Source organism: Mustelus asterias, chromosome 12 (genome assembly GCF_964213995.1).
Source record: "Mustelus asterias chromosome 12, sMusAst1.hap1.1, whole genome shotgun sequence".
NCBI classification, from domain to species: Eukaryota; Metazoa; Chordata; class Chondrichthyes; order Carcharhiniformes; family Triakidae; genus Mustelus; species Mustelus asterias.
Genome location: NC_135812.1, coordinates 81,667,975 through 81,687,181, shown reverse-complemented (window position 1 = coordinate 81,687,181; position 19,207 = coordinate 81,667,975). Strand labels below are relative to the sequence as shown.

The 19,207-nt window shown below is 40.9% G+C and overlaps 1 protein-coding gene across 1 annotated transcript in view; it reads right to left on the bottom strand.

The window, feature by feature from the left end:
* The window catches only part of mgat5b (alpha-1,6-mannosylglycoprotein 6-beta-N-acetylglucosaminyltransferase B), a 911,118-nt gene that overhangs the window by 415,463 nt on the left and 476,448 nt on the right, over positions 1-19,207 (bottom strand). The window contains 1 exon segment of the mRNA XM_078225993.1: positions 3,871-3,939. Within this exon segment, the coding sequence (XP_078082119.1) occupies positions 3,871-3,939 (69 nt within the window).

Sequence of the window (19,207 nt, the reverse complement as noted above, 5' to 3'; positions counted from 1 at the left end):
ATCCCCAAAGTTCTACACAATTTCAGCAAAACCTCTTTACTCCTGTACTCAAAACCTCTTGCAATGAAGGCCAACATACCACTTGCCTTCCTAAATTCCTTATTGCACCTGCATACTGGTTTTTCAGTGACTCATGAACAAGGACACCCAGGTTCTTTTGACATCAACACTTCCCATTCTCTCACCATTTAAGAAATGCTCTGCATTTCTGTTTTTCCGACCAAAGCGGATAACTTCACATTTCTCCACATTATATTCCATCTGCCATGTTCTTGCCCACTTACTTAGCCTGTCCAAATCCCCTTGAAGCCACTTTACATCATCCTCACAACTCACATTCCCACTTGGTTGAGTTAGCAGCGAACTTGGAAGTATTACATTTGGTCCCCACATCCAAATCGTTGATATAGATTGTGAACAGCTAGGACCCAAGCACTGATCCTTGTGGCATTCGCTGCCTGAAAATGACCTGTTTATTCCTACTCTTTGATATCTGTCTGTTAACTAATTCTCGTTTTATGTCAGTATATTATCTCCAATCCCATCTCTAATGGACCATGTGGGACCTTATTGAAAGCCTTCCGAAAATCCAGATACAGCACATTGTTAGGGCACAGCAGATGGTGAGTGTTGAGCTATTCAAATCCCAAAGGGACACTGGAAAGAGCTGCTAGAACGGCTTTGCAATTTGTGAGGAGGTTTCCCAAAATCAGGAAGCAACTTCTCAGACCCATTGTGATGACTTTATATTAAAGTGAAATATTTATTAAATTACAGGAATTTTAAAAAAATTATACTTAAACACAAGAACACCATGACCCAGTTATCAGTACTTTTTAAACTTTTCAGAACAGATCTTAGCCTAATAGCTCAGAGTAACCCACCCCCCCTCCCCCACCTTTAAATGTCAACAGTCCTTATAGATTTTATCGATTTTTTAATCTATAAAATTGCAGTAAGTTTGCCACACTGTGCCCTGCATTAGGGTGTTCTCTGAGGGTGACAGAAAACTGGCTGTCTGTGTTTGGCCTTGTCCACTTTTGGTCTTTGTTAAGAGCTCACCAGCCACCACCACCCACACAGTCTTCAATTATCCATCAAGTCTGTTTCTTTTTCTTTGATCTTACCCTCCTAGAATCCTTTAGAAGTTTTCTCTGAATTGATGAACCCTTTTTTATAAACGTCATTTCAAAAGTAACCTTACCCCATCTTTCCTCATCTATTTACAGTCTTCCAGATACAGGTTCCCTTTTGAATCACAATAGCCAACTTCAAACCACCTCTTTCTTTCCTTTATGTAAATTCTTCTATAGGTTCTCCTGGCCTCCTCAGTTCATTAACATATCAAACCACTTACCTTCACATTTTTCTTAATGATGTTTACAGGCTTTCTGTCTCTAATCTCATCAAATTAGTTACACCCCCAAAAAACTTGTATTCCAGTATATACGATATGACAGAGATATACCATACGATATGACAGAGATATACCAAAAAATAGTAAGACTCCATTTTCCTGACAACATCCACTGGTTTTCCCATTATCTATTCCATGGGTTACATCCTGAAAAAAGCTCCAACAGGTTTGTAGAACATGATTTCCTTTTCATAAATCCAATGCCAAATCCTAACATTTTGCGTCCAGTTATCACATCCTCTCTAGATTCTAGCATTTTCCCTACTACTGATATCAGGCAAACAGGTCTATCGTTCCCTGTTTTCTCTCTTTTCCTTCCATAGTTGTGGGGTTACTTTTGTTATCTTTCAATCTGCAGGGACCATACCAAAATATATCGAATTTTGGAAGATGCTCACCAACGTATCCACTATTCTATAGCCAACACTTTCAACACTCTGGGATATAAACTAATGGGTAAGTATTACAAGCGCATGCCTTTCATGTGCTTACAAGCTGGAGGTCTCGGTGTAATACAGGCATAGCAAAGCTTGTGGAGAAATTAGACAGCAATTTCTTGATTATTGAGCTTGACTATACACGTGCATGCACCAGGAAGCAGATTTTCATCCTTGGGACAAGGATTGTGAGTTCTCCATTTCCCAATGCTGTCATCCTGTCTCCTGCTTGGCAGTGCCTGTGCGTGCTATTTTCATTGTGAAGTGGCAATTCTGTTTAGCGTTCAGCAGAGGAGGAGCAAGAAACTGATAAAGAAAGAGAAAACAGAATATGAGAATAAACCAGCGAGAATCATAAAAATGGGTCCAGGGGATTTATTAACTTTCAGTCCCATTAATTTCTCCAATTCTACTCTTTTACCAATATTTTCTTTCAGTTAGTTCAGTTTGTCATTCTTGCTTGCCCCTTTGTTCTTTAGTATTTCTGGGAAGGTTCTTGTATCTTCCCCTGTGAAACTGGGCCCAAAGTATTTTTGTAGTTTCTCCATCATTTCCTTATTCCAAATTATAAATTCTTCTGTCTCTGCTTGTAATAGGCCCACCTCATCTTTTCCAGTTTACATACCTCTCAAAACTTTTACAGCCCATTTTTATGATTCTCGCTGGTTTATTCTCATATTCTGTTTTCTCTTTCTTTATCAGTTTCTTGCTCCTCCTCTGCTGAACGCTAAACAGAATTGCCACTTCACAATGAAAATAGCACGCACAGGCACTGCCAAGCAGGAGACAGGATGACAGCATTGGGAAATGGAGAACTCACAATCCTTGTCCCAAGGATGAAAATCTGCTTCCTGGTGCATGCACGTGCAGAGTCAAGCTCAATAATCAAGAAATTGCTGTCTAATTTCTCCACAAGCTTTGCTATGCCTGTATTACACCGAGACCTCCAGCTTGTAAGCACATGAAAGGCATGCGCTTGTAATACTTACCCATTAGTTTATAGTAACTACACCAGAATAAGTTAGGGTTTGTTGATTCAAATGAAAATCACTTTTTTTAATGCTGTGATAAGCCTTAATTATTAGCAAATAATTACTCAGACACTGAAAATTTACATTTAGAAGTGTGATGTCTCAATCCTACACATTTTAATTATTGTTGCAGGTTTTAAAAATCTTATTTATTTTACTTTTCCTTTCTCTCTAATTTGTTCCAACCTTTTCATAAGTTCATAAGATATAGGAGTAGAATTAGGCTATTCGGCCCATCGAGAGCGCTCCACCATTCGATCATGGCTGATATGCTCCTCATCTCCACTTTCCTACCTTCCCCCCATAATCTTTCAACACATTACCAATTAAATATCTGTCTAACTCCTCCTTAAATTTAGTCTGTCCCAGCACCCACTGCACTTTGGGGTAGCCAATTCCACAGATTCACAACCCTTGGGAGAAGTAGTTTTTCCTCAACTGTTTTAAATTTGCCACCCCTTATCCTAAGACTATGACCTCTCATCCTAGAATGCCTCACCAGCGGAAGCATCCGCTCCATGTCTACTTTATCCATACCTTTTATCATCTTGAATGCCTCAATTTGATCTCCCCTCATTCTTCTAAATTCCAGAGAGCATAGGCCTAAACTGTTCAATCTTTCTTCATACGACAAACCCCTCATCTCTGGAATCAATCTAGTGAACCTCCTCTGAACTGCCTCCAATGCCACTGCACCTTTCCTCAAATATGTCAGCATTTAACTCAACATTCTTTCTCTTGCATTATTTCAGTGTTTGTAAGTAATTTCACACAGCTCATTCTGTTCCTGACTGTTTTTGCTCTCATTCTGGATGTTTACAGTGCTAAAAGCACACAAGTCTGATGATGCAGTAATTATTTCTGGCTCATATTTTGATTGCACACAGGAAATTTGGATCCCTGGGAATTTTGCATTGATTGTATAGTCACCCTTTTAAGCAAGATTTAGGAATAATCTAAAAAGGAAATAAGAGTGATTACTCACCTCTATCTTCCCAAGGCAGTCAGGGAATTTCGGATCTTTGGGAATTTCACATTGGATGCCATCCTTTCCCTTTGCTGTTCGGCGTCAACATTTTAAAGAAAGTACATGAAAGCAGATTAGAAATTTATGTTTTACACAATTTAGCTTGCAGAATATAATTATTAATTCCAGTTTGTAGTGGAATTGGAAATTACTGAGCAGTAAATGTACTTGTTTCCAATGATTCCTCCACATTATAAAGAGCTGTCCCCTTTCTTCCGCTGCCTTACTTTGAGATCCACTCAAGTAACTTCTCAGAGGCCTGTGTCCCTCAACCAGCTTCCCTTTATTTACAAACTCAATTCCACTCCTAAGAGTGCTTCAGCTACAAAGTCAGAATCGAGAGCGTCAGTAACCCTGACACTCCTCAATATATATATACAGGTGAGGCTCCCTGATTGGGCAGGCAATTGTTACCTCAATCAAGCAGCTCATACTTCAAGAGGCCAAACTCATGGGCCTCACTGAGGATGTTACATTCACCTCTACCTTTTCTTCACTCTGTTCACTATAATTATCCTAGTATCTCTCAGGTTAACCTCATCATCTTCCAAAGCTATGGGCAGCATGGTGGCACAATGGTTAGCACTGCTGCTTCACAGTGCCAGGTTCCCAGGCTCATTTCCGATCTCGGGTCACTGTCATTGTGGAGCTTGCACTTTCTCTCCGTGTCTGCGTAGGTTTCCTCCGGGTGCTCCAGTTTCCTCCCACAGATTAAAGATGTGCGGGTTAGGTTGATTGGGAATGGTAAATTAACCCTAGTGTCAGGGGGGGTTAGCAGGGAGAATGCATGGGGTTACGGGAATAGGGCCTGGGTGGGATTGTGATCAGTACAGATTCAATGGGCCGAATGGCCTCCTTCTGTACGGTAGGGATTCTATGATTAGCCCAACACTGTGAAATTCCTTTCTTTGACTCTTAACTTTACCCAACAATGTGTGAACGTTTTTACAGCAAGACTTGGCATTATCTAATTATCACTTCCTGCGTTCTCTCTTTCTTTTCTGTTTCACTCTTTTCAATCTGCCCGAGTCTATGTCTAGATTACTGAGTATAAACTAAATCTATTTAAATCCTCTACCGATGAAATCAGTCAACAGGAACAGAGCTATTGGGTTTTTCATTGTTGATGTCCAAATTTCTACTGAAGATGTTCTCTTCACCTACTGTTGTGGACCCAGAAGATACTTTTGTGCATATAAACCTGGTCTACAGTTGATTAATTTACTCCAGAAATTTACCAAAATGACTGCAAGTTAAAAGATTAATTATAGAGCCTAAAAGACAATAATTTACCTTATAGCCTGAAAAATGCAATTATCATTTTAATAAATTGCAAAAAAAAGCAGATATTTCATCTAACTGTGCGTAAGTTATAGACTGTACGGCTGGAGGTCAGTGCCTGATAAGGTTTGCTCTGTGGTCAGTTAAAGAAGTGTTTGTGGGAATATGCTCACGCATGGTGACTCTTAGCTAATGGCATTCAACATTTCAGCTATAGGTTCTAATATTGGCCAAGGATTAAATCAAATTTGTGTTTACCCCAGTCCAACGCCGGCATCTCCACATCTTGCGAAAACAGCCAGACATGGGGACAGAGGTGGAACATGTGGCCGTTTTTCTTTGTTCCCACCTCTGTTTGGTCCGGTGGCAAAGTGGTTAGCACTGCTGCCTCAAAGCGCCAGGGACCCGGGTTTGATTCCTGGCTTGCGTCTCTGTATGTGTGGAGTCTGCACGTTCTCCCTGTGTCGGCGTGGGTTTCCTCCGGGTACTCCGGTTTCCTCCCACAGTCCAAAAGACGTGCTGGTTAAGTGCATTGGCCATGCTAAATTCTCCCTCAGTGTACCTGAACAGGCGCTGGAGTTTGGTGACTAGGGGATTTTCACAGTAACTTCATTACAGTGTTAATATAAGCCTACTTGTAACACTAATAAATAAACTTTAAAACTCCTGATTGGGACCATGAAAAGCTAGCCCAACGTGACTGGTTGACAAACCTTCATTATAAATGGGTGAATTATTGAGGTTGTTAAACTTCTTACTGTGTTTTCGCAAGGGCAGGGGCTGGAGCCGGTCACAGAACCTGCCCAAACCTACAAAGGAGGCAAATGTTGTGGGGTCATTGACAGTCTGAGCCAGGCAAGTTCTTTTTTTATTTTCACGGAGGTGGCTGGACTTGAACAGCTGTTGGGCATTACGCCAGTTGCATGAAGGGGTGAAGCAGGGATTTGGGGCTGGTGTTTGAAAGGTAAGTAAAATGTTTTGCCTCCCTTCCAGTTCATCATGAAATTCTCTAGTATGAGTTGTCTCTGTGTTGTGTAAGGTGAGTTATGGCAGTGCTGTGATGTAACTATCCCTTAAACCATATGTTTGCCAGATTGTCATTTCTTCCAAGTGGAAAGCTGTCAGGTAAAGATTCAACACCTTAAATGTGAGAAAGCTTTTAGATGAGTTAAAAGCATCTAATGAATAAAAAGGTAAAGTCTATTTCATACTATTGAAAGGGTAGCCTAGTATGACATCAAAATCTAAATGTTTATTTTTTTTCCATTGCTTTTAGGTATTCATAGATATCTATTGAGAGAGCAATTCTGAAGTCTGTTTGTTTACTTATGTTTTACAGGCTAGTCAATGGTCTCTGACTGTTATAAGAGGGCTTCTGAAGCGGCACGGTAGCACAGTGGTTAGCACTGCTGCTTCACAGCGCCAGGGAACCAGGTTCAATTCCCGACTTGGGTCACTGTCTGTGCGGAGTCTGCACGTTCTCCCCATGTCTTCGTGGGTTTCTTCTGAGTGCTCCGGTTTCCTTCCACAGTGTGGATTAGGTGCATTGACCATGCTAAATTGACCCTAGTTTTGGGGGGATTAACAGGGTAAATATGTGGGGTTACAGGGATAGGGTGGGATTGTTGTCAGTGCAGACTCGATGGGCTGAATGGCCTCCTTCTGTACTGGAGGGATTCTATGATTCCATAAGTCCAGTTCATAAAGTTGATATCATGGAGGAGTGATAATAGGGAGCGAGGGTTTGAGGATGAGGTGGTGAGGGGGTTAAGGATGAGGAGGATGTAGATTTGTGGGGCTGAAGGAGTGGAGAAGTTGAGGGTGACTGGGTGAGGGCTGTAAGGGTAAAGGGAGTATGGGGTGAGGAGGTGAGGGGAGACTTAAAGTGGCTTGAAGGCTCAGTTGTCAGTTGTATATGGGTAAGCTGCTGAAAGCCAGGCCGAGGTTCTTTGGGAACAGAGGCGAGCCTTTAAACCTACCTCCGCTCCTGCCTCCAGGTCAGTAGGGAGGCCAGACCCATGCCTGCTGGCTGCCTCAAGATGGAGGCAGGTTTGCATGGCAGGATTAGTCCCGTCTCCTGATTCCTGCCTCCAATAGGAAAACCTGGCCCATCAGCCTTATTTCCCTTTCCACGGATATTGCCCGATGTGCTGGCTGTTTTTCAGCATTTCCTGTTTTTAATTTCAGATTTCCAGTATCTACAATATGTTACTGCTGAGGATGCAACAGATTGCTCGTTAGTGATCAACCCATTAATAATGCTTTTAAAAATCACATTTTGCAGTTAATGAACCGTTAATGAAATAAAGGTCAGGAGGTCGAGATTCTGCTTTGGGCACAATCAGATATTCTGGCACATACTTTGCATAAAATTCCATCTTTTTATGAGAAGCATTTTTCAATCCCCAGGTTTCCACTCAAACACATTTGCATATCACCGAACGCAAAATTAGCCACTAACCAATGCAAGCGAGTAGCATCGCAAAATATATTCTTTAGGTTTTTAAGAATTATTCTTTGATCGATTTAGGAGTGGTAACTAGGTAAAGTTTGATTGACTCATCTGAAAATCAATATTGGTTATTGCATTACCTATTAGCAGCTTGATTTTAAATAGCTGAAAATGACATTATAAAAAATTACAAAACTATTTTCCAGTTAGATTAGGGTACAGTATTGAGTTCCACAGTAAAGTTTAAAAAAAAAATCATTCTAAACCTTTTAAAAGTTACTTCTCAATGTCTATGCTCCGAAAAGCTCCATCTTAATTCCAGAACCTCTTTGTAGGCATACAAAGCAGTGTCATTAGTAAAAACTTCCAATTGAAATTTATTCACTTTAGTGATATGACCAGTTCTAATATGCCTTTAATATTTGTGCAAATGATCACAGAAACTTGAATTATTCTGAACTCAATTCGGCACGGTGGCACAGTGGTTAGCACTGCTGCTTCCCAATGCCAGGGACCCGGGTTCAATTCCCGGCTTGGGTCGCTGTCTGTGTGGAGTTTTCACGTTCTCCGCGTGACTTTCCTCCAGGTGTTTCGGTTTCCTCACATATGCCAAAGATTTGCGTGTTTATTGGGACCTCTGCTGTTTGTGATTTATATAAATGATCTGGAAGAAGGAGTAACTGGGGTGATCAGTAAGTTTGCGGACGACACAAAACTGGCAGGACTTGCAGATAGTGAGGAACATTGTCAGAGGCTACAGAAGGATATAGATAGGCTGGAAATTTGGGCAAGGAAATGGCAGATGGAGTTCAATCCTGATAAATGCGAAGTGATGCATTTTGGTGGGAATAATGTAGGGAGGAGCTACACGATAAATGGAAGAACCATAAAGGGTGTAGAGACGCAGAGGGACCTGGGTGTGCAAGTCCACAGATCATTGAAGGTGACGTCACAGGTGGAGAAGGTGGTGAAGAAGGCATATGGCATGCTTGCCTTTATAGGACGGGCATAGAGTATAAAAGTTGGGGTCTGATGTTGCAGATGTATAGAACGTTGGTTCGGCCGCATTTGGAATACTGCGTCCAGTTCTGGTCGCCACACTACCAGAAGGACGTGGAGGCTTTGGAGAGAGTACAGAGGAGGTTTACCAGGATGTTGCCTGGTATGGAGGGGCTTGGTTATGAGGAGAGATTGGGGAAACTGGGGTTGTTCTCCTTGGAAAGACGGAGGATGAGGGGAGACTTAATAGAGGTGTATAAAATTATGAAAGGCATAGATAGGGTGAACGGTGGGAAGCTTTTCCCCGGGTCGGTGGTGACGTTCACGAGGGGTCATAGGTTCAAGGTGAAGGGGGGGAGGTTTAACACAGATATCAGAAGGACATATTTCACACAGAGGGTCGTGGGGGCCTGGAATGTGTTGCCGGGCAAGGTGGTGGAGGCGGACACACTGGGAACGTTTAAGACTTATCTAGACAGCTATATGAACGGAGTGGGAATGGAGGGATACAAAAGAGTGGTCTAGTTTGGACCAGGGAGCGGCGCGGGCTAATTGTTCCTTGTTTCTCGTTTCAAGGCTTCATTCTATGATCATCTTGCTGGTGCCAGTACAGAGCGAGACTGCGGATAGTTGGGAACCTGTCTCGGGGGCAGGGAATTCATATGGTGTTCGTGGAAGTGGAAATGACGGGTTGGGAAGCATTTTCCGATCAGGGCCATTGTGATCTCCTGGACTCGTTTCGATCGCCTCAGGGGGTCGGAGAGGAATTTCCCAGATTTCTTTTTCCCCATATTGGCCCTGGGGTTTTTCACTCTGGGTTTTCGCCTCTCCCTGGAGATCACATGGTCTGGAATGGGGGGGTGGGGGTGAGTTAATAGGTTGTAATGAACAAAGCATCGTAGCTGTGAGGGACAGCTCGGTGGATAGGATATTGGTATGTAGATAGGCTGGAAAATTGGGCGGGGATCCTGGATTCAGGATTCAATCCTGGACCGGGGAGCGGCGCGGGCTTGGAGGGCCGAAGGGCCTGTTCCTGTGCTGTATTGTTCTTTGTTCTTTGTTAGGTTGATTGGCCATGATAAATTGCCCCTTAGTGTCAAAGGGACTATTTGGGTAAGTACATGGGGTGGGATTGTTGTTTGTGTGGGTTCGATGGGCTGAAAGGCCTCCTTCTGTACTGTGGAGTTTATGATTCCACTGGTTACATCCATACTGGGGAACAGTGTTGATTGAAAAAAAATGTAATTAAGTGAAGTTGCATGCCTTTGTACTTATCCTTTTTAGTTGATTACCATGCAGAAGCTGCTGTAATTTACCCAAATTCATAAAGTCATAGATATCCTAGTTCAGAAGAAAGACATTTGGTCCTGGATTGGTGCCAGCTTTGCATTTGGAACTATCTATTCCACTCCTTGCTCTTTTCCTGAACACATTTATTTTCTTTCTCTCAATTATCTCATACATTTGGCAACATTTTTGTTATTCTCTTAATTAAGTACAGCAGAGTGGGTAGTGAGCAGTTGCACAGTGTTACATTTTATCTGTCTTATTCTGAATTAATTTTTAGTCAGTACCCTTTAACTGTTTCAGCAGTCATATATTTTCTAATAAGTTCAATGGTGATGCTTAGTTTCAGATACAACTTTGATAATAAAATGTTTGAAAAATACACCTTGTTTTATTCATGAATGTGACGCAGATATAAAAGACATTTTCGACGAACAAATGAAGAAATTTGTAATCTGAAGAGCATTCTTTTTAAATAAAAAACTTTCCTGTGAAAGGATAACAAAAAGAGTTTCACATTCTTAAATTAAATCAACCCTTACAGCTTTGGATATCTTTAGCAATGGTCTGCAGTCCGTATAACGCTCACATAGCTCAAACATTCTTTGTTTTTATTCAGTGATAAAATATACAACCTATTACCAGTTTACCATCATTTTAAAAAGACTATTTCATTGTTGACTGAATCCGGGCAACATACAGTTTGCACAATGTGTGGTGTGACGCGTGCTTTAAATACCGATGAAGAACAGCTTGTAAATGGGTGCAATTCATACTGAATCCATAACATTATGGGCGCATGCAGGAAGAATTGAAAAAAATGACTCCATAATTATTGCTAGCTATTATCGTCCAGTGATCAATTGCAGTTTATCAGTAAACAAACATGCAGGTATTAAATCACATCAAAATGATCATTCTTCTCATTGTAGATGTTACCTCAGTATAGCTAACTGTATTCTCAAAGGTATTAAAAGTTGAAACCTGCTGTTGGTAAAATAAAATCTAAAACAAGAAAGGACTGAACATTGGATAACCAATTACCAAACTAAGTTTTATGGGATGAATTCCAGGCAATAGTTCCTGATGAGTTTATTGCTAAGTGGTCCCTGATGTTCTCTTCCCTGGAATTTTGCATTTTGCCCCTCCTGCCCACAGAACTCATTCTCACAATTAACACTTCACAGACAGTGCAATGGTTACAATGGCTGGAAACACTGAAGCAAAAATGGTGATTGTGTCAAATTGTAACCATGCCCAAGTTTGAAAAACTTCAATGGATGCTCATACTGTCAAATAACCTGAAGAAACCATTGGCAGGGTCTCAAGCTCAGACTCTTCATGCACGGGATCGCCAGCGAGATAATGATTTCCAATTTCCCTACCCCTCGCCGGCAACGTAATTAGGTTCACACCCATAATTTTAATAAACTAACATTTAATTATATAGTCCCCCTCGCCACATGATCCTCCCTCATGGTATATTCATACCTCGCCAACGCAGCATCATATCAGTAGGGTTCTCAACAGGTTTGACTAGACATAATTCACGAGCTGTTTATGGATGTAAGTGGAGGATTATCATTCTTGGATTAGTGCTGCATGACTGATTCCTTAATGTAACATTATCACAGTGGGTGGTGGGGGCTGTAAATTTGTTTGACAGCTCCAGGTAGTTACAAAGAGATTTTTTGGTCGATAGTGTGGGGCTAATATGGAAGTTAGGTTGCAACAATTGTGAAAATTAAAGTTCCATAATTGTCAAAAAAAACTCTTAAGTAATGGAAGATGATTATTAGCCAAAAACAGCCTTCAGTCAGGCCTTCAGTAAGGCCAGCACTGACGTATGCAGGATAAGCAAATATATCTAAAACCTTGTTCCATAAACACTGCATTCCAGGTCAGGACAGCAGGATGAAAACAAGTTACCATGGTGATTACCAAATAACAAAATATGGGGACATATTATGCTAATGAAGGATTGGTTTTCTATTGGATAAGAAAGGGCAAAAGGGCTATGCTATGATTGGTGGATATGCATGTCAATGAAAGATATGAAAAATCTTTTGTTCTTGATTTGCTGTAATTGACTATGGCTGCTAAGCTGTTTCTCTGTAACCTCAGAACTGCTCCGGCCATTCATAGAGTTCTCCTTGTGCACAAGTAATTAAAAACCTTGCATTGGATGCATGGTGTCCAGCACTGTTTATGTTAAGAGTCGACTGAGTGTGCCTTTAGATTGCTGTTACCCAAGTGAACTCTAACACTATGAATGTAAATGTTTGTCTTCATAAAGGAATTAAGTACTTGAAGGAATTTAAATGTACTGGATGGTTTTTATGAATGAGATTTTTAAAAAATAGTGAAATCCTTAATAGAAATTTATTTTATATCATGGCACCTGAAGTTTGCTCGTGGTGAGTTGGCATGGAGACTGTAAAGGAAAAGTGAGATAGGTGAAGGGTTATGGTTGTCATCAAGTTAGCAAAGGGTTATAAATGGACATGAGGGTGATTGTGACATCATGTGTTGGCACTAGTTGGCACTAAGTTGGCATGGGGCTATAAAGAGTTGTGGGTAGGTAGAGGGTCATGGGTTGGCATGGAGTGTATGAAAGGCCATGGGGTGGGGAGGGGCATGAGGTGGCATAAATTGGCATGGATGGGGCATGGGAAGTGTGAGGGGTGTTTTTGTTTATTGCTTTTCTTTAAATTAAAAATACATTATCCACTATGGGCAAACCTCAGGATCCATGCAATGATTAAAGTTCTATATCATAAGGTTCTAAGCGTCTGTTGCAGACTTCATTATATTAAAAACGCTCTCATTTATAAAAATCATTTACTACAATTACATTCCTTCTACTGCGTAAAGCCTTTTGACAACAAATATTCCATTCAAGAGTATAATCCCTTATAACAAGCAGCATTAAAATTTATAGTTCCACTTCAAAGAGTCTATAACAACTTGTAACTCTCAAACAAACCATGAAATGATGGGCTCCTTATTGCAACAATGGATGGTTATGAAATCAGTCATGTAGTCATAATCTAGTAATGAAAGCCCTCAGGCTTATGCCAATGAACAGAGTGAAATAGCAAGCAATGATTTTTCTCAACACGCCAGGAATGTTTTTAAAGATTTAAAGGGCAGGTCTTTTAAATGTCCTGACAAGTTAACAGATGTATGAACAATTATCTTCCTTTTTTAGATGACCAGACGACCTGTCATTTCTCTGTCCTTCACTGTTACAGCACTTGGGTTTAAAACACTTCTTTATTTAAAACAATCAGTCTCTTGAGAGGAGAGAAAAGGGAGAACCATCCCTATCATCTCTCCCCTACACGTGACAAGAGTCACAGTAACCTTTACTGATACAAGCAGTTCAGTGCAAGTCCTGGTGTGTGATTCCAACTCTTCCTCAACGTGGTAAGATTTAGCTTCTGATTCTGAATACATGCATGCTTGGAAGACTGTTGTGCACTTGTCTTCTTTGACTTTAATTGGCAGCCTGTGCAGGCATGAGAACATGAGAGTAAACTTGCAAGTAACATACAAGTGGACTTTAAAAGCTTCTATAAGTATGTAAAAAGAAAAAGATTAGTGAAGTCAAATGTCCCTTACAGTCCGAAAAAGGAAAATGTATAATAAAGAACAAGGAAAAGGCCAAACAACTAAACAACTACTTTAGCTCTGTCTTCACAGAGGAAGACATGAATAACTTCCCCGAAATGCCAAGGAAACGAGGGTCTAGTGAGCAAGAGGAATTGAAGGAAATTAGTTTGACTGCTAAAATAGTGCTGGAGAAATTAATGGGACTGAAAGTCCATAAATCCCCAAAGCCTGATACTCTACATCCTAGGGTACTAAAGGAGATGGCCATGGAAATAATGGATGTGTTAGTTGTCAACATTCTGTAAATTCCAGAACAGTTCTGGGAGATTGGAGGGTGGCAAATGTAATTCCACTATTTAAAAAAGGAGGGAGGGAGAAAACAGGGAATTACAAATCTGTTAGCTTAACATCAGTAGTAGGGAAAATGCCACAGCCTATTATAAAGGATGCAAGAGCAGGACATTTCAAAAAGATCAACTAGATTAGACAAAGTCAACATGGATTTATGAAAAGGAAATCATGTTTGACAAACCTACTGGAGTTTTTTGAGGATGTAACTAGCAGAATAGGTAAGGGTGAACCAGTTGATGTAGTGCATATGGATTTTCAGAAAGCATTTGATAAAGCCTCACATAAGAGGTTGGTGTTGGCAAAATTAAAAAACATGGGATTGGGAATAATACATTGGCATGGATTGAAAATTGAAGTGGGAATAATGGATATTTTTTGAAGTGGCAGGCAGTGACTACTGGGGTACAGGGATCAATGTTCGGGCCCCAGATAGTATACACAATATTTGGATGAGGGAACCAAATGCAATGTTTCCAAGTTTGCTGACAACATGAAACTTGGTGAGAATGTGGGTGGTGAGAAGGATATTAAGAGGCTTCAAGGTGATTTAGACAAGGTGAGTGAATGGGCAAATACATGGCGGATGGAGTACAATTTGGGTAAATGTGAGGTTATCCACTTTGGTTGGAGAAACAAAATGACAGAGTATAATTTAAATGGTGATAGATTGGGAAATGTTGATGTACAAATGGCCTTTGGTGTCCTTGTACACCAGTCACTGAAAGCAAGCATGCAGATACAGCAAGCAGTTAGATAGGCAAATGGTATGTTGGCCTTCATTGCAAGAAGACTTGTGTACAAGAGCAAGGATGTCTTACTGCCGCTGTACAGGGCCTTGGTGAGACCACACCTGGAGTATTGTGTGTTGTTTTGTTCTCCTTATTTAAGATAGGATATACTTGCCATAGAGGGAGTGCAGCAAAGGTTTACTAGACTGATTCCTGAGGTGGCAGGATTGTTGCATGAGGATTGATTGTGTCGACTGGGCCTGTATTCAATGGAAATTAGAAGAAAGAGAGAGTCTCTAATTGAAATGTATAAAATTCTGACAGGGCAGGACTGACTAGGTGCAGGTATATTGTTTTCTCTGCTGGGGGTCTCGAACAAGGGGTCACAGCCTCAGGGTATGGGAAAGGCCATTTGGGACCTCCTCACTCTGAGGGTGGTGAACCTGTGGAATTTTCTATGACAGAAGTCTGTGGAAGCCAAATCAGTGAATATATTTAGGCAGGAAATAGATAGATTTCTGGACTCTAAAGGTGACAAGGGTTATGGGGAGAGTGCAGTAATATGGTGTTGAACTAGAGGATCAACCATGATCATATTGAATGTCAGAGCAAGCTTGTAGGGCCAAATGGCCTACTCCTGCTACTATTTTCTATTGTTCCATGTATCTGTTATTGGTGCTGCTGCTGATCCTGATTTGGGAGACTCAATGCTAACCCATGCACAACAATTGAAATCAATTTTAACTGGAAAACAGATTCTTTCTTCCATGAGCTCAGACTGAAAATGTAGTTCACAGATAAACACGACCCAAAATAACCAAAAACTTGGCTCAATCTCTTACCCGAAAGTCAAAAATTACTAGCCAGAGACTTAAAGGAAATGAGGATTCCTTTCAACGATTTGTGAAAGCTATTTGCCAATTTTTCCCACTTTGATTTGCTGAACGATTGAGAAAGCATCAGGTGTGCATAGTTACCAATCTCACAAAAAGATCCTGATTCATAATAGGGACACTTGCTAACAAAATTGTTAATACTGCAATTACCCCGAATTCTCTGTGGCCTGTGCACTTTTATGCTTTTTTGATCCAAGGCAGGATACTAGGCCTGAAAATGTTTGGAGTTTGATGATTAATGAGTATTGCTGGAAGTTGTTCATTGTATCATCATATAGAGTTCATACAAACTCGAAACGTTGGCTCTATTCTCTTTCCACAGATGCTGTCAGACCTGCTGAGTTTCTCCAGCATTTTCTGTTTTTGTTTCAGATTCTAGCACCCGGAATATTTTGCCTTTATCTTAGAATGTTTGGACCATTTTTTGAGTGCTGATATCTCACAATGACACAATGGTTAGCACTGCTGCCTCATAGCGCCAGGGACGGACCTGGGATCGATTCCCGGCTTGGGTCACTGTCTGTGCGATGTCTGCACATTCTCCCCATGCCTGCATGGGTTTCCTCTGGGTGCTCCGGCTTCCTCCCATAGTCTGAAAGACGTGCTGGTTAGGTGCATTGGCCATGCTAAATTCTCCCTCAGTGTACCCGAACAGGCGCCGGAGTGGGCGAATAGGGGATTTTTCACAGTAACTGCATTGCAGTGCTAATGTAAGCCTACTTGTGACACTAATAAATAAAATAAGATTCACAAGGCAACTTCACAGCTGAAGTGTTTGTCAGCCTTCAAGGAGCTGGTGTGATACAGCCTGCCCGTCACTCTCACTTGTCTCGGCACCTACCCAATCCCAGCTCCCACTCCCAACTCCACCACAGAGCACGTTTTACATTGGCCAGCAGTAAATGGGCCAGATGACCTGAAATCGCTGTCAGAAGCTGAGAGGGCAACTTTCACGTCCGATTTTGGTCCCACTGATCACGCTCCTGGGCCAAGCGTAAAATTCAGGCACATATTTTCATTAATTCAATGAGATCAACCATAGCTGGTTTTACTAAATTCACAGTAAATATGGAATAAACCGATTTGATTTAATGAGAGAGCTTTAAAAATTTGACAGTATTGTTCTCTCAATTCACTAGAAATAGACTTGCTTGGTCACTGCCAGTTATTTGAAGATGTTGCAAATTTACATTGAAATGGTTTCTTGAAGTACCATGAACATTTATTTTAAGGCAAATAACATTTTATTTAAAAAATGATAAATGGCTGTATTTGCACTTTGAAATGGTTTTGTTTTCATTCTAAAATAATAGCAATGGAAAATATTCTGTTCCAATTATGTCCATTAACCAGTTACACGTGGGGAGGTTTAATTTGCCCTGCTGGCTTACTGGTTAACTGGTTCCTATAATAGTCTTTTGTCTTCCATTCCAATGCAGTTATGACTTGCTTATTTTAAATGAGTTAATGATTGTTCAAAATAGTGCATGACGGCATTTTACAGAAGTCTTTTGGCCAGTGCACTGCTACAGCAAATTAAATCTCCCTACAGGTGCAAAGCGGATCTGTAATGTATTATACCTGAGAAAGAAAATAGCAAAATATCCGGGCACGGTGTAGTCATCATTTTATCTTTGCCAATGTGACTGCCTTGAGGGAAAACTGTCAAAGACGCTAATCGATCCCCAGAGGAAGCTGAAAGTGATAAAGTTTATTCTAAATTCACGGTCTCTCCGATATAATTAAAATGCTAATTAGATATAAACTGCCTCCATAGTTCATGAAATAAAACCAAAAGCACTGGCTCCAAGCACTAGAGGCTCTGCTTGCAGTAAACTCATTTGCTTTGCATGAGTGGGTTAGATCTGGTAACCAAATGGAAATCTAAATACTGGCATTCATTTGGGAAAATACTGGTGCTGAAAAGTGCTTTCGTAACGCAAAGTGGAAGAAGCCTAATTCTGTACCTTTGGAAATAAAGTGAGCAAGAAAACCAATCGAGCATCTCATAGCGCACTTAAAATCCCCACAGCATTTTAAATCATATTAAAAGATATCTCTGCAACTCTGTTCACAGGTGCAGGATATCTGTTGAATGTTATTTCGTTTTTCAGGAAGGGCTATTGGCATACTAAACCAACAGGATCAAACTCTCCGAACCTACCTCAGCACTGTTCTATCCTCACTTCCATATCCAACAGGTTTTAAAGCAGAATGTTCCTAAGCCGCTAACCATCTAGGTCAGAAGCACTCAAAGCTTGGGGCACTCAATGTCAAACCAGTTCACAGCAATCCATGTTTTCTATCATCTGCACGTAAAGTTCAATAGAAAACAAAGTCACGCTAGGAAACAAGATTTTCTTAGAAATACGATAAAACAGCCCAGTGGCTGCAACTGTGGAAGCTGAAGTGAAACAATTGATTCTCCACTTCTGCCGAATTAAATGTGAAATGAAACAAGAGCTCTCTGAATCTTTGGGTTTTTCATCTGCAATTGGAAGCTTTGTTTAGGATAAAGGTGAGAGAGGGGAGCTAGTGCGAATTCTTTGATAATATTGACTGTTTGCATATTATAACTCCATGAGTGGCAAGGGCAGTCAGTGGTAAGACTCTCAACCCACTCCTGCTAACAAGTGGCTCCTTCTACTTTGAAGACTGGGCCCCCAATACTATGCTATTGGTGAGTTGGCAGCTCTGTACAAGCATACTACTACAAATCTCTAGCTGTGAGTGATATGGATGTATCTAAAATTATGAGGCGAAGAGATCGAGTGGACAGGATAAAATTGTTTCCTTTGGTAGAGAGTTCTATAACCAGGGAATATAGTGCCACTTATCTTGAATCTATGTGTAGAAGGGGACATGAGGAAGAACTTTTTTATGCAAAGGAATTCGCTGCCTGAGTTGGTGGTGGAGGCAGAGACCCTAAACTCTTTTAAAAAGTACCTGGATCTGCACCTTAAGTGCTGTAGGCTACAGGGTTATGGACCGGGTGCAGGAAGGTGGGATTAGAAAGGGCACCTGGGTGTCCTCGGGCTGGCATGGACAATGGCCGAATGTGTTGTAACTTTTCTATAGTTCTATGGATGCCAACTTGATATATCTAGGGATGGGGGAGTGGGGACTGGTGAACGAGAATCACATGGTGATCTGGAGGGTACAAAATGACATCAGCTGACATTACTCTTGAGGGACCCAGAGGAACACAACTGCTCAATCCGGCATACAAAAAATAATGATATTACTCGGGTCTTTGGTGTCCCTTCCACTGTACCCTGGTTCACATTGGAGGAATGTGTATAATGCACTCTCCATCCTCTTCTAAATTGCATTGCAAATTGATGTTATATGATATACAAAGGAGCACAATGCAATTTAGAAGAGGATGGAGTATATCATATAATATCATATATCGTATATCATATAACATCAATTTGCACACAGTAATGAGGTATTCACCTAACTCAGGCAGGTGCTGGGGTGTACGGCTAGGGCTCCCGACAATATGATAGCGTCAGCAATTTTAACTTGGCATTTCAGCCTGGCAGCTGGAAGTAAAGTCGGCCCTTTAATTCTGTGCCTTAGTAATAACATCTGTGCAAAGTGTTTCCATTAATAAATACATTCCATAAATACTCCTTTACCTCCAAAGTGCATGATGCACATGTTTTTTTAAATTCATTTCT